We start from the raw sequence: 16,836 nt of genomic DNA on the forward strand, positions 1-16,836 counted from the left end.
CAACTGCTAACAAAGTTCCTGCTGCAATCAATTCAGAATTACCCCCTCTGTTCTAAAACAGCTAGCAATTTGCTTCTTGGGCTCACTTGTCAATAATTTGAGGAATCTGTTGATGAGCATATGGGCATCTTTATCTGTATAATTGGTTAGCTTTTTACAGGTTATCTGTTTGATTTGCTCTGTGCCTGTGTTTGTGTGTGTATAAATACATCACATTTCGGCCTGAATCTACCATGCCTCACAAAGATATCTAAGTAATCTTGAAAGCTTGTAAATGACATTTATACAGTTAGCCTTTAAAGGGTATCATGTTATTTCCACTTTTTTATAACTTTTCTAGAAATCTTGCAGCTGCTGAAGATTACCATCACTGAAATTACAGTTCAGCAGGAAAGACGCACTTTTAATAACTTTAACATTTATCAAAGTAGACAAAATTGCAACCCATAACATAAAGCTCCAAACACTAAACACATTTTATAGATTAAAAAAAAATCTGATTCAAAGTAATTTAACAAAGAATAAAAAATGAATGGTAGATGATAGAATTTTCAACCTTTTGCATGGTGCACGTTAATGCTAAATATGAATACAGCAACCAAATAATATTAAAACTAAAAAGAAATATATCTATGTATCTTCAACCAAAATGGATTATATTTCTTTTGAATAAATGTAATAGTGCATTATTGAAATTATAGTGATTAAAGGAAACTAGCACCATATTGTATATGTTTTATTGTATCAACACATAAATATGGAATGGTTCTATCAATCCGCAATGATCACAACAGATATTAAAATTAGTAGATTATGTTGAAAAGTGTTAAGATAACTAAGTAAATCAAAATAAATTACCACAGTGCTATAACATCATGCAACGAGACCAATGAAAAATGTCAAGCTTGAGACACAGGTAGATTTATTATTTTTTAAATCCACTTTGAGCTCTAGGTCAAAGCCAGGGTGGGGCATGACTTTTCAAGAGTCATCAGGTCAACAGTCATCATGTTAACACAAAAATATCAACATGGCAAATTATTGACACAGCATGATCATGTATACATGGATGATATGTCGACATGATCAACTGCCAACAAACAACCCTGGTGGACTGGTGGCTTCTCCTGGTGGCAGTGGCAGCTCCAGAATCTTCTTCTGGGTTCCACCAGCCATGTAACAGTTACTTCCGGTTTGGGGCTCCGATACTGCTGTGTTAGTTTGTAATTTTCCCCTTTCTCTAACCCTAATCCCTACCCCTGACTCAGGCTGCAAGTAAGGGATGTTACAGTTAGGCACAAGGGGATAACCCTTAACTCACTACACAGCCTAACTTTTCTGCCCACAGCCTAACCCTAAACCTCCCAACGGCACCTAGTCCTAAACATTGGCATCATCACAATTCACAATGTCAACATTTCAGATGTCTACACTGTGAACCTGTTGACAGTTTGAGGATGTTGACCTGGTGCCTGTCAACAGTTTGAACCATGTCAACACTTTGATGTTGATAATGTGCTGTTGACCTTATGAACATTGACATGGTTACTGCAAACTACTCGACTAGATACGCCAAGCCAACAATACTACAGGTGATCAAATTGTGGTTAACTAGGCCAATCATGTTATCACTATCTTATTTTTTTATTTTTATTTCATTACAGAATTCATGTTAAGCTGGGTATACACTAGTTAATATTTTGAACGATTTGTCATTTTGAGCCAAATGAGAACGTCAAATCGTCCACACAGTCCAGTGTGTATGCACTATTGTGCATCATTTATCACATTTTCAGATTGGCCTGCAGTGCAGGCGGTTTGGGTATGGAATCCAGGTGGCCGGGTTCCTGACGGTCAGAATGCAGATGCCAGGATCCCGGCCACCAGAATGCCAGCAGTGGAGCGAGTGCTAGAAAGCTCCTTGTGGTCTCGGTGGCTTGCTGCACTTGCCACAGGTTATATTACCACTTTATGGGTGTTGTGGACACCCACGAGTGGGAATAGCCCTAGCACAGCTGTTGGCATTCTCGTCGGTAGGGATCCCGGCGTTGGTATCCTGACAGCTGGGATCCAGACCACCAGGGTATTAACTACATCCCGCGCAGGCATATCTGAAGATATCTTTAACTATTTTGTTTAAATGAAATCATGCCTGGTTTTGTAGGTAATGTTATTGCCCTTTTAAATGAATCCATCAAAACCACCAAAAATGCATCAGCTTTGAATGAGCTGCATAGTAAATTTACTCATGGTAGTTTTATATACTGTACATATAGGTACAGCTAGACTGCAAGGAGAAATGTGTTTTGTTAAGCTGAGTGATGCAGTCACACATCACTGATGGGTTCAGAAGCTTTCTTGAGCATAGACAGAATGCAGTGTATTACAAAAAAAAATGTTTTTCACTTGTACCTACTTTTTCTTGATGTGAAAAATAATGTTTTCAGTAGAAACTTTTCTAACATTGATGCTGCCGTTATTTCATTTTTGCGTGGGTCCACAACACTTGAACATTTGATTATAGATGATAAATACGATTAAGATTCAGAGTCAATATGTTTAGGCAAATTCTTTCCATTTATTTAGATGAGGATAGCACTATGGTCAGTTTGAGCAAAGTAAATTACAAATACTATAATAATGTATTTAATATCTTAATAATAAAGTATTTAATATCTTAACAATCATGTGTCCGAGAAACCCCTCCTCCTTACGGCACATGGTAGACTCTGGTTCTGTGCCATGCATGAGCAATCGTCAGAGAAAATTGTACCATTTTCCCAATGATTTCTCTGTTACGCATATCTTTGGAAAATGTTACTGGCAGCATTTTCCTAGAGGTTTCTTCTGAGGCACTGCATCCATTATAGATACACCACTGTCAACCTTGTAAACCTTTGAAAGGAAATAAAAAGTTAAATAAGTCAACATTACAGCAATGGAAACATCTAAAGTACTCTTTTAAAAGAGGTTTCATTTTAACAGTATGTATTCCTCAGTGACCAATAATCTTTCTATGTACCCAAGATACATAAGGGGTCAACCCCCTTCCCGCCCCCTCCCTCCCTCCATAGCCTAGCAATAGTTTTGGCAGGTAGATCTATTTTAGAGCCACATGCACAATATGTTAATACATTTTTATTACATAGAGCAGTGGTTCCCAAACTATCTTGAATCACGGTGCCATAGAGTATCAGCATTTGTTTCATGGCATGCCTAGGATAAAAGTTTATTGTTGATATATTTTGAAAAAAATATATTAAACTAAGTAAATTGTGACTACCTGTCATCCTTAGGGTCAGTTATGTGGTGGTGTACAGTTGTGCTTCTGTTTGTCCACATATTTTATGATTGGCAGTCACCAGCACTAGTTTTTCTATCACTTTGACCATAAATAATTTGATTTGGTCCTTGACCACCAACCCGAGGCAACTCTGCAAGAGCCTTGCAGCACCCCAGGGTGCCACGACACACAGTTTGGGAACCACTGACCTAGGGTGTTTCTATTACATATTATACAGAAGCCACTAATTATGACTGTTAAAAAGAAATTGATGCTTTTCAAGTTACACAGCTTTGTACTCTTATTATAGAATCTTTATTCACAAATGCTCTACAACTTTCAGTAATGGATATAATTAAAGGGTTGTTTATTTGTCATCAAGACTACACAAGTATACCATTACTGATGATATGGGTGGTCTTCAGGTTGCCGGCAGCTGGCCTCCTGGCGACCACCATACCGGCGCCGGAATCCCGACCGCCGCCATACCGACATCTTTTCTCCTTCTTGGGGGTCCATGACCCCTCTGGAGGGAGAATAGATAGCGTGGCGTGCGTAGCATGCCACCATGCCCACAGCATGGCAAGCGCAGCGAGCACACAAGGGGCTCATTTGCGCTCTCGCCCAGCTGTCAGTATGGCGGCGGTTGGGATTCTGGTGCCGGTATACTGCTCGCCGGGACCCCGACTGCCAGCAAACCATACTACACCCCTGATGATACTAGTAGAGTTTTGTCTTTATCAGTTTTGCTTTTGTGATGATAATATTTATTACTCATAGATGAAAGTCATAGTTGTGTGTTCTCCAATGACGCCATCAGTACCTAGTCTATATGAAGTTCATTTTTTAAATATTTATATTGGTGAAATGTGTGAAATATCTGCATGAGTCCATTGTTGATATTTTGGACACTGTATCACAATTTACAAAGTTTCTAATTTTTTCTTAATTAGTAGTTGATTTCTGTGTGTGTATTGAGATACCATAAGCATTTACTATAAAAATCCTGGGCTGCACACCTGTAATTCCAACATAATGAGAGGTGTTGTTATGATGAGACCTGTAGTTCTACAAAGAAGACAGAAATTGCAGATGCACACTTTAATAATACAGTAAGCACTGCTAACCAGAATAATTGTAGATAGCGCTGTAATCTAACATAGAGCAAAATGGAGGATTTTAGCATAATTTCTAGCCAAACAAATGGGCCCATAAAATCAATGTGACATATCCCAGTATTACTGATGTGATAGATAATCTGAGATTGGATTACACAGATGAACAGATGAACTGAAGAAGAAAAAAACAACAACTCAGAGTGAGTTCAGAAGTTTTATTTAGCATCACCATGCTGTCTGTATTTATTATTAGTATTTTCAGAGGCCCACATAAAAACTTATAGAACTTAAAGTTGCCATGCAGTTTAAAAGACACAATGTACTGTTGCTGTGCAATTAGAGCCTAAGGTCACTATTTAAGTCATATAGTGATAGTGTGAGAGGGAGTACAGTAAGTGTAAAGGGCCCTACACATTTAACAATCTGCTGTCTAGCTGCCCGACGGCGGATACGGCCGATGGGTGACCCAGCGATGGGGGGGTCAGTGATGGGGGGAGTGAAGTTTCTTCACTCCCCCCGTCACACGGCTCCATAGAAGTGCAGGCAAATATGGACGAGATCGTCCATACTGGCCTGCATGTACAGCCGACACCAGCGACGAACGAGCGTGGGGCCGCACATTGTTCATCGCTGGTGCCTCCACACTCAAAGATATGAACGGTATCTCGTTCATTAATGAACGAGATACCGTTCATATCTTTGAGACTTATCGCCCAGTGTGTAGGGCCTATAAGATCTGCTTACAGAGCCCTGTTGCTTTTACTGCCCATACATGTGACAAAATTCGCAAGTGAACAGAGTGTGAGAGAGCGTCAGGTATAGTCAGAAGAGAGTACAGTAAAAGAGCACTTCTGCTGTCAGGGGGGAGAAGGGGGGAGGCATGTTAACTCTATCCTAGAGTCATGTGAAATTGCAGGACAGATTGCACACCTGAACCTAATGAAAGAGTATAGAGGGAAGGGGAGAGGGGGGTGTACCTAGTACTTCAGTGTGGTCACCGATCAGAATGATAAGGTATGTCTTAGTGGCTGGCTCTCATTTGCACACATGAAGGTCTCATGAGCCTTCAAGACACCTGTTTCATCCATGAGTAGGGCTCGATCACTTGTTATAATTCCTAATCATTTGCATATTTTGCCCAAAGAAAACAAGTTAACCATCTTAACAAAACCAATTCCAGATTTTCATTACAAATTTATCATAAATGTAAATACTTTTAGCCCAATTGAAATGCAAAGTTAATATACACGTACAGTAGAAAATATTATACCTCAGATACATTTTAAATCAAGTAGTTACTTTAGATATAATAGATGTGCACAGTGGCATTATGCACAAATGCAATCTGCTGCAAATATCCCAAAACATCTGTACAGTACAATGGCACCAATAGCATATGGCCTAGTTTTTGTTAGGCGTATATCACATGCTCTTACGCCCATGTTTTAACCCCTTTGCTGTTAGCTGCAATAGCCTTATAGCTATTCTCCTGTGCTGAGGTCATGTTTCAACATTTGTATTCATCACATTCAAGCATTCCACTCAAATTATACCTTGTTTTTTCCAGAAGACTTTGTATTTTCAGAAAGTACCATTAGTCAGTATGTAGTCAGGATCCAGGCAATCGGGGTCCTAATGGTAAAATCCTGACACCATAATTCCAGACACTCACAATGCCAATGGATGCACAATGTGAGCATTAGGGTTAGTTTTAGGATTAGAGTTGGAGTTAAGCACTAGTGGGAACATTAGGGCTAGGATGCAGGGAGGACGTTTAGTGTTAGGCTGAGGGAATGGTCCTATGGGTGTGATAAGGCAAAAGTTCTCTCCTTCCCATATACAGAAAACTCTCTTTTCCATATTGCAGGGTAATATTGCCTGGGGATCAGCAGGGTAATATTGTCTGGGGATCACCAGACATAACCACTAGTGAGCAATATGATTTGAAGATGGGGTTTCTCCACATTTAAATATGGGCATGTAGTGGCTTCCCTCTACATACAAAAAACATACACTTTCTGTAGCATGGGTAACTATGGTGCCCCAACATTTGAAAGAAGGGATCTGATTACCAGACATTAGCTTTTATGTGGGTGTACCATTTAAAAGTGGGGACAAGATGATTTATATTTTGGGGAGCACCACCTGCTGCTGCAGCCTCTATCGTCCTCTGCAGCAGAGCAACAAGGTGACCATCAGCATTCTTTTGCAAACAACCAAATACAAGTTGTTTACCAGTACTGGCAACCTGTTGCTGTTTCCACATACTATACCTCTGACCTCCTGACAATAATATAGCTTCTCCAGTGTACAGTATATACTATGTCTTTGTCCCAGCCTACATGTGCTCACAGTTAGACAGTCATTCCCTTACTGTACTCAGCATATGATGAAGTGCAAAATATTCTACACAGTACTCATTGTGCATCAGGCCTGGCTTTCCTATAATCTACAACAAAAATCCTTGATCAAGTGAAACACAGCTATTACAATTTGTATTTTATAAATGGTGTTACATCTCGTGGTGTTTGTCTTATTACATGCCACTGCTTCAGTGCTTATTTAAGCATACATACATAACAATTTAGATAAAGTACTGTATACTGTACATAGGGAAGAATTCCATGCAGGTGATGACCATGCCATTACCCTTCATTTTAAACCATATTTTGAGTATACTGTAGTTCAATGAGGCTTAAATGCACATTTTATAAGGCTCTCGCAAATAGAGTCAAATTTGATTTATTTATTTTTGAAATCTTTAAAATATGTGGGCTCCGTAGAGAATTTGATTATACTGCATTCTCACGTGGAATAAAAATGAATATGCTTCTTGCCATTTCTACAAGATCTTCATTGTTTTTAGAATGTTTCACTATTATTTACTTAATTGTCAAAATTGTTAAAACTTGGTGGCTTACACTTTCTTAGAGTACCAGTTGTCATTGCTGTTTATATTGCCAACATAAATTACTTAAGGTCATATGATAGCCTGTTATGATGTTTTGATGTCACATGTCCAGGAACTTGCCTTTATGTCACCAGGCAGATGTACTTTGCTTGTAGCAACCCGGATGATAGTGCGAAATTGCTCATAAATTTGGTTGGTTATTCATTTATAAAATAATTATGGTCTTGGAATCTTTTTGTGTGCAAAAACATAAAATGAATAAGAAAAAATAATTTTAGCTTTACATTTTTAACAATGGTTTTTCTCAAGTTCCCGTTTTATGCAGTGTAAGATTCCATTTCCATGTCACTTTTTAGAGCCTCAGTCTGGCTTTATAATATATATGACCTTATTTATCATTGAGTTATAAATTTCACTGTGAGTGATAAATTGCACCAGCCAATGTAACTTCCATGTCACAGGCTGTGTTTGAAAAATGACAGTTAGTTGCTGGTTGGCTGGTGCAACTTATCACTCACAGTGAAATATACCACTCATTGATAAATAAGAGCAATAATGTTAATTTAAAATAAATGTCAATTTTTCTAAAGATTAAAAATGCTGTTAATGTTGATAGATTTTTAATATTCTTTATAGACAAGTATTTTCTTCTGGACTCCCAGATGAATACTCAATAACTGCCATTTTCCGTGTAAGACGGAATACAAAAAAGGAACGTTGGATTTTGTTGAAAACATTGAACCATGTGGGTACTCTGCAGGTGAGATATTTAATTAAACACTATTCAAATATATACCTATGAAAACATATATAGGAGAATTCAATTGCAGGCGAATCCTTTAAATTTGCTCAGCACCCTTCACAGTTTATGGCAGCAGGATCTCACACAAAAGGGATAGCGAGCACTTTGTGTCAATCAGGCATTCGGCCAGGCGGGAGAAGGGTGCAAGATGGAGTGCTATTGCCTGAAATTGAATTCCCCCGATAACATTTGAAAATGTTTAGTTGTGAAGAATGTTAGGCTTTTTTATACTTTGCTAAGAATGCTAGATGGCAACTTGTGTTTGAGCGCAGGATTTATTAATAAAGAGGAAAATAAATTAGTTTTGGGGAATACTTTCCTCTAATTTTTGTTATGTAAGTTTCACAAATAATAACTGCATTTCAGTCTGTGCAAGTGAATTGTTTTTTCTTTGTGAATTAATTTCTATTTTTGATTGGATGGAAATATTTTTGACAGCTTATTAAAATTCAACCCGTTTGTGAGAGATTTGGGGAGGAGTCCACGATTGGGGGAAGGTTTTGGGTGCCGCGTTGTGCATAAATGAATAAGTCCTTGACGCCCATCATAAGAGAGAGGAATGTTATAGTTATTGGCCCATACTTACTAATAGTGTAATATGTATATCAACAAATAAGATTAGAAATACAGCTCATGTATAGAAATGACAACAGACTTCTGATTGGATGAGTTGATGCAATCAAATGCCAATTATTATATATATATATATATATATATATATATACATATATATATATATATATACACTGCTCAAAAAAATAAAGGGAACACTAAAATAACTCATCCTAGATCTGAATGAATGAAATATTCTTATTAAATACTTTGTTCTTTACATAGTTGAATGTGCTGACAACAAAATCACACAAAAATTATCAACGGAAATCAAATGTATTAACCCATGGAGGTCTGGATTTGGAGTCACACTCAAAATTAAAGTGGAAAAACACACTACAGGCTGATCCAACTTTGAAGTAATGTCCTTAAAACAAGTCAAAATGAGGCTCAGTAGTGTGTGTGGCCTCCACGTGCCTGTATGACCTCCCTACAACCCACACAAGTGGCTCAGGTAGTGCAGCTCTACCAGTATGGCACATCAATGCGAGCTGTGGCAAGAAGGTTTGCTGTGTCTGTCAGCGTAGTGTCCAGAGCATGGAAGCGCTACCAGGAGACAGGCCAGTACATCAGGAGACGTGGAGGAGGCCGTAGGAGGGCAACAACCCAGCAGCACGACCGCTATCTCCACCTTTGTGCAAGGAGGAACAGGAGGAGCACTGCCAGAGCCCTGCAAAATGACCTCCAGCAAGCCACAAATGTGCATGTGTCTACTCAAACGATCAGAAACAGACTCCATGAGGGGGATATGAGGGCCCGACGTCCACAGGTGGGGGTTGTGCTTACAGCCCAACACCGTGCAGGACATTTGGCATTTGCCAGAGAACACCAAGATTGGCAAATTCGCCATTGGCACTCTGTGCTCTTCACAGATGAAAGCAGGTTCTCACTGAGCACATGTGACAGACGTGACAGAGACTGGAGATGCCAGGGAGAATGTTCTGCTGCCTGCAACATCCTCCAGCATGACTGGTTTGGCAGTGGGTCAGTAATGGTGTGGGGTGGCATTTCTTTGGGGGGCCACACAGCCCTCCATGTGCTCGCCAGAGGTAGCCTGACTGCCATTAGGTACCGAGATGAGATTCTCAGACCCCTTGTGAGACCATATGCTGGTGCGGTCGGCCCTGGGTTCCTCCTAATGCAAGACAATGCTAGATCTCATGTGGCTGGAGTGTGTCAGCAGTTCCTGCAAGACGAAGGCATTGATGCTATGTACTGGCCCGCCCATTCCCCAGACCTGAATCCAATTGAGCACATCTGGGACATCATGTCTCACTCCATCCACCAACGTGGCGTTGCACCACAAACTGTCCAGGAGTTGGCGGATGCTTTAGTCCAGGTCTGGGAGGAGATCCCTCAGGAGACCATCTGCCACCTCATCAGGAGCATGCCCAGGCATTGTAGGGAGGTCATACAGGCACGTGGAGGCCACACACACTACTGAGCCTTATTTTGACTTGTTTTAAGGACATTACTTCAAAGTTGGATCAGCCTGTAGTGTGTTTTTCCACTTTAATTTTGAGTGTGACTCCAAATCCTTACCTCCATGGGGTAATACATTTGATTTCCATTGATAATTTTTGTGTGATTTTGTTGTCAGCACATTCAACTATGTAAAGAACAAAGTATTTAATAAGAATATTTCATTCATTCAGATCTAGGATGAGTTATTTTAGTGTTCCCTTTATTTTTTTGAGCAGTATATATATATATATATATATATATATATATAAATTGAATAAAGTTGCGCATTCACTGAAAGTCTTGTAATACCCTCAGCCAGGGGTTAAAAGTCCAATAAATGTATGGTGCAGCTTTCTTCCCTTGAGAGCCAACTGTAACTCCTCAGGCACATAGAAAGAAGAAAATGGAGGGCACACAGGTGAGTATACTTAAAAGAATCTTTACTCAAAAATAACAGCTCACATACATTTCAGTAAAAGGTCACCAGCTTAGTTGTCACGAGATGTCTGGCCTCCGGATTACCAGACACCTCACTCAACGCCGCTGCCGGATAACAGCTGCCACAGATCGTTTCTCCAAACAGCACAAGCTGGATTCCAGCCGGGGATGCCCGCCGAACTCCGGCCCACACATCACTGATCCTGTTGGCCACACCCAACGCGTTTCGTCATTAGACTTCGTCACCCCCTGAAGAAGTCTAATGACGGCGTTGAGTGAGGTGTCTGGTAATCCGGAGGCCAGACATCTCGTGACAACTAAGCGGGTGACCTTTTACTGAAATGTATGTGAGCTGTTATTTTTGAGTAAAGAAACTTTTAAGTATACTCACCTGTGCGCCCTCCATTTTCTTCTTTCTTTATATATATATATATATATATATATATATATAGGTTTGCCATAATATACCTTTCAGGGACATGTATGATTTACACAGGTCTTGTGGCTGGTTAAATTCAAGCCTGCTTTTAATCTGATTTTAATCAGCTACAGAACCATGTAAATCACTTGTTCCTGATTAAAGGGATATTATGGTAACCTTATTTTAATTTATATATTTATATTTCATCATTTGGTACTTATGCTTCATTACTGAAACTTTCCAAATGAGGTTACCACTAAGTGGGATGTACGAAATAATAAGAAAGCAAGGTGCTTCACTGGCCCACTTGTGTGTAATTGCCACTTAAAATGGAAAAAACATTTACAACATTTATAGCAGAACATAAATGTATTCCGTGACCATATTACCAGTGCTAAATTGTGTTACCTGTATTTACAGGATTCCATTCTAATTGATGGCGAGAAGAAAGTTGTGGAGTTTACAGCTAAACATGGCGGAGGATCCACCTTAAATTACACGTTCAAAAGTCGTGAGCTTCATCCTCTTTTTGATCGACAATGGCATAAGCTTGGAATTTCCATACAACAGAGTATAGTTTCACTTTATGTAGACTGCAAGTTGATTGAAAGAAGACAGATTGCTAAAATAGACCATATTGACTTTCAAGGACGTTTAGTGATTGTAGGACGGGCTTCTGATGACAAACCAGTTGATGTAAGTGATTACAAAGATAAAAATATGTTTTATTTTGGGTAGACTGGATCTATCTTTGTCAGTAAGAAAATTATAGGCATATGTAATTAGTTACATACTGGACATTTTTTCAGATTAAGCTTAAAAGTTTGTTTAAAATGTTAGACAATTGGGTTATCAAGTTTCTGTCTATTCCAGAATTAATATAAAGTTTATTAAATGGAATAGATGTGTTATCATTAATATTTGTAGACAGTGATAGGTTTCAAAGATACTGAAAACCTGAAAATAAGCATGTAATCTACCTATATAAGATATTGATAGACATCACTTATTTGTTTCCTATGGTGAATTTACAGCTTGTATGGAACTGGATACTATTGTAAATGCTACTAATTTTCTTTATATACACAGTTATGATCTATAAATATAGCTCATTGGTAGCAATATGCCTCAGAAGCCATTAAGAAAAATAATTAATAACTAGAGATAAAGTTATTTACAGGATGTATACTTTTTGTGATAAGGATAACCCTCCTCCACTGCTATATTCCATTTACCCATATGACTATAACAAGGGCCATCTTAACTGCATTGTACAGTAGGTCTTGGGCAAAGCAATGCTCTGGGGCCCCTACCCACCCATTCACAGGAAAAACTAAAGAAAATCATGCCCCTCCTGCTGTCCCATGCCATCTCTCCACATGCTTTCATACAGTTAATTGCTGTAAGCATTGTGATTGGTGGATAGTTCCATGCTGACAAACATTCACTGTCTGGCTGCAGGCTCACATGCAGGTAGAGAATGCTGCACTCTGATTGGTGGATAGCGTCAGCCATGCACCAATCAGCATACTGAAAGCCTGGATGCAGGCTGTGAGGCAAGTAGAAAATACTGCTAGGCCACTCCGATTGGGTGTAATTCACAATCACAGCAGTCATTCAGCATTCTCTACCTGCCTCCCAAGAGACAACAGCCATGCTCAAAGGCCCCTAGAATCATGGGCCCCTGGGCAACTGCCCAGTGAACCCATACATTAAGATGGCCCTGACTATAACAGTTATATATTGGTCTTTTCTGTGTTCGCATCCACTTCCTGTAACCAAAACTTTCACAAGCAGAGAAATATTATTGCTGCGTGTGATTAACGGGGAGATGTACTAAGCAGTGAAAGTGGTGAAGTGAGCCAGTGGAGAAGTTGCCGATGGCAACCAATCAGCTGCTCTATATAATTTTATAGTATGCAAATTATAAATGTTACTTCAATGCTGATTGGTTGACATGGTCAACTTCTCCACTCGCTCACTTCTCCACTCTTTTCACTGCTTAGTACATTTCCCCCTTATTCTTATACAGATGGATGTGTGCAGTGAAAGCAGTCCGTCATGGGATGGCTGCAGCACCTGTCCAAGGTGTAGCATTACAGTACATCCACATTGCAGTCCATAGAAACTGTAAACTTCCTTCCCTATCATTTCCTGTAGCACTAAAAACACCCTGCTCTGTGCTCACTATGCAAATATCGCAGAGTGACAGAATATCAGATACTGGTTTTGTTTTCAGAGACTGGGATCACTTGGTTTTGTGTTTCTGTTGCACTCTCATATTCTGATTGCTGTAAGAAATCTAGTATATATACTGACTCTAGTTAAACGTGGTTGCTGGCTATTTTAAAAAACTTGTCACCTAATACTTCTATACTGTTACAGGTCACATGATTACTAAAAACAACCTGTCAGTATTTAATCTTCTTTTTATATGACATTGATAAGTGCCATTAATGTAGACTTGGCTCATGGGAGTACAGTATAATTCTATGACTAATTACTGTAAAAACAATCCTCACAGCTTTTAACTTTCAACTAAAGAGGCTTCATATTACATTCAGTCCATGTATCCCTTGAGACCTTGCCTAGTAAAGTTTTACTGTGTAAGTTATTTTTTGTTAATATTGTTTCCATAGATACTTTATTTCAAAAGGAAAACATATTTGCCTAACGTTTTCATCAAGCTGGAACCAGCATGTTGGACTCTCCACGCTCACATTACTTAAATGAGGATTGTCCATGGTTAATTATGAAAGCGCTGGTTCAATTCCCAGTTGTTCTTCACATTTCATGTTTCATTCCAAAGCTGCTAATGGTCAAAATTTGACTTGAAACATTGTGCATATTTTTAATATTAACTTAATGAAAAGAATAACATTAGATTAATGTATTAATGTATTAAGCATCTAAAATCCATCTAAAAAATAAATAATACTAATGCATCAGATTCATAACACTGTTACATAAACAATTTTGTAAACTAATAGTATGAATAAACTATATGACATTGGCATGCACGTAACAAGTACATACAGCTGTCAGCTTTCTGGGTAAATAAAAATATTAATTTTACTGTATCAGATCAGGGGTAAAATAATTTTTAAGGTCTTGGATAAGGGGTTAAGCCAGAGTCTACTGCACTGTCGGAAAAGAGGGGGCTCGCACAGAGCCCATCCAGGGGCCCTCTACTCTCTTAAATTGCCTCTGATACAAAGAGCTCAATAACTATGTGATGGAGGATTTTGGTACAGGATGTAGGGGAGAAAAGCTGCTTGGTGATGAGTGATATCATTGCTATTTGTGTGCACATCTTAGTCCCTTCCCATTTCCTCTTTTGGCCAGGCCCACATCAAGACAACTGTACAGAAAATAGTGGGAAGATGCTGCTCTTTCCCCCATATTTGCTTTTATTCAAGGGTCTTTAATTCTTTTGTTCTGCCTCAAACATATACCCCAATACTATATAATTGTGCTCATAGAGTGAGATACGAGGGAGGATAGCTATAGCAGGCTGTACCTAGTCCATTATATTATTTCCTTGAAGAGGGTTCAAATAGCACTAAACTCAAAATATTCCTTTTAATCTAACCATAAATACTGTAGACCAGAATTATTTATGTTTTTGGGCTGTAAGTTACATACTCTTGACAAATATATATGTGACCACACCTCTTCCCTGTGAGACCACACCCCTTTTTGTTACACACCTTTGGCGCGCACTGTCTGTATTCAAGTGAGGAGCACCAGTGCTCCTTCTGGCACAGGGCAACAAAATGTCTAGTTACGGCTCTGCCTGTTTTGTTTTGTATTCACAGTATTACAGCATAATGTCTTTGCAGACTCTATGGAATGTGATGCAAAGTACAGCTCACAGCTGTTGTTAATGGCATGCTGCTGTAGATATGCTTTCTAAATATACGCAATACTAAAGTATAATTTATAAGGCAATTTTTGTAATTAATGATTCTTTACCACATGACAATAATAGATGGTATCTGTATGGCTCTGCAGCATATGCAAAGTCACAATAGTATATACCACTTTGCCAACAATAGTACTGTATATGCCAGTGTGAATGAAACATGTTAAAACTATAATTACTCAAAATATTGTAATTATTTGAAATAAACACATGTTACAGTAGTCACCGATCTATCACTCCTGGTCAGGAAGGACAAATCACAGCGTATATAATTAGTAATACTATACAGCAATTTCTTGTACTGTACTATTTAAACAAGTCATGTTTATTTTCAATCCACATTGTGTATTTCTGAGTTACAGTAAAGCTTCATTGTGCAAATTCTTTGAAAGGAAGTAATGTTTAAAATTGAGACACAATTATGTAAATATCTGTTTAACAATAATAATCACTTAGTGTTCCCTCTAGGATTTGTGGTGGGCAGTGCACAGGGGTGGTGAGGGCACTACGCCAGGACTAAAAGATGGTGCAGCCAGGCCGGAGAAGTGGGTGCGGCCCACTGATATCACCATTGGGGCGGTGCGGCCCCCTTAACATCACTAAAGGGGGCATTCCTCAGCCATTGGTGTCACTGATGGGAGTGTGCCTAGCTCCCGTGGAGATGCTGGGGTTCCCCCAAGCGCAGCATCTCTGTAGATGTGCACGGCATCTATATATGTGGCACAGCCGCAGGCTGATTTAGCAGGGTGCCACTAAATGGGCAGGGCACATTTTGCCCTTTAAAAAAGACACAGCACTCTTCTAAAACTGCCTAACATGAAGAATAATCAAGTCCCAGCCATTGCAGTCACCAAACAAAAGAAACAACAAAACACAAAAACAAATTAATATATTCCAACTTTTTTTCAAACAAAAAATAAATGAATAAGTAAATGTACACATATGTGCCAGTATCCCTGAAGAGGTTAATGTGCAGTATAAGGTACTGTATACTTGGAATGTTGGTGCCTTGTAACCAGTATCAGATGATATTGTTAATATAAGAGGTTTCACGCTTGCGGATAATAATTTTAAGAGAGTACAAGAGTTTTTTTGTTTTTTTTATGTTAGTAAAAATAATAAAGTGTGCTACTTTAAAAAACAATGTTATTTTACTAAAACATTGACAAAAATAAATGTTTCAAATGCTGATTTGGCGTAAATCTGTATTTTAGAAATACGTGTAAAGCATATGTGAGGAGCATACTTATTTGCACATCTTTTAGAAGTCTTGACATTTTATGTGCCCAAATACTACTTTTATAAGGACGTATTTTAAAAGACCGCTTAACTTATGCATTAATATTACAAATAAGCCTAAAAATCTAACATTAATGTTTATTTGTCATAATATTTGTGAGTTTTACACTATGATGAAGTTGAGCTTTAGAGGATGTTTTTTTAAATGTGGATCTAAAATACCATGAAAACCATACATTGAATACTTTGAATTTCATGATCCTAATTGATAGAGGTGTTTAAACAAAATAGACCTTATTCTAGTTTGAGCACCATTTTACATGTTATGTTTATAGAGCATTGTAAAAGAAATGTTAAATGCAAAAACAATCTGAGAGTGAATATGATTTGGAGGCAGCTAATACTTTATAATGTAAATAGACCCAGCACTTAATGCATCTATTTTTCTTCCTGATAACAGATTGTAACCTCAGTGGTTGTTGTGAAAGCAGTCTGTAATCTGAAACTGTTTCCATAAGAAAATATTTTAGTATGTCCTCTTATGCCCCCTAAATACTGCTACCTAAGTTGACTACTATTTAAATTAAGGTTTACATTAACCCTGAGTCTGATCATAATAAAGT

At 38.5% G+C, this 16,836-nt stretch overlaps 1 protein-coding gene across 7 annotated transcripts in view; it reads left to right on the forward strand.

Moving 5' to 3' along the window:
* Window positions 1–16,836, forward strand: part of COL19A1 (collagen type XIX alpha 1 chain) — a 1,277,374-nt gene that overhangs the window by 283,888 nt on the left and 976,650 nt on the right. For all 7 annotated transcript variants that reach the window (XM_063916766.1, XM_063916758.1, XM_063916759.1 and 4 more), the window contains 2 exons: window positions 7,949–8,072; window positions 11,470–11,745. In XM_063916766.1, coding sequence (XP_063772836.1) covers window positions 7,949–8,072; window positions 11,470–11,745 — 400 coding nt within the window. The remainder of the gene's footprint in view (window positions 1–7,948; window positions 8,073–11,469; window positions 11,746–16,836) is intronic.

The sequence above is a fragment of the Pseudophryne corroboree genome, chromosome 4, assembly GCF_028390025.1.
Source record: "Pseudophryne corroboree isolate aPseCor3 chromosome 4, aPseCor3.hap2, whole genome shotgun sequence".
NCBI lineage: Eukaryota > Metazoa > Chordata > Amphibia > Anura > Myobatrachidae > Pseudophryne > Pseudophryne corroboree.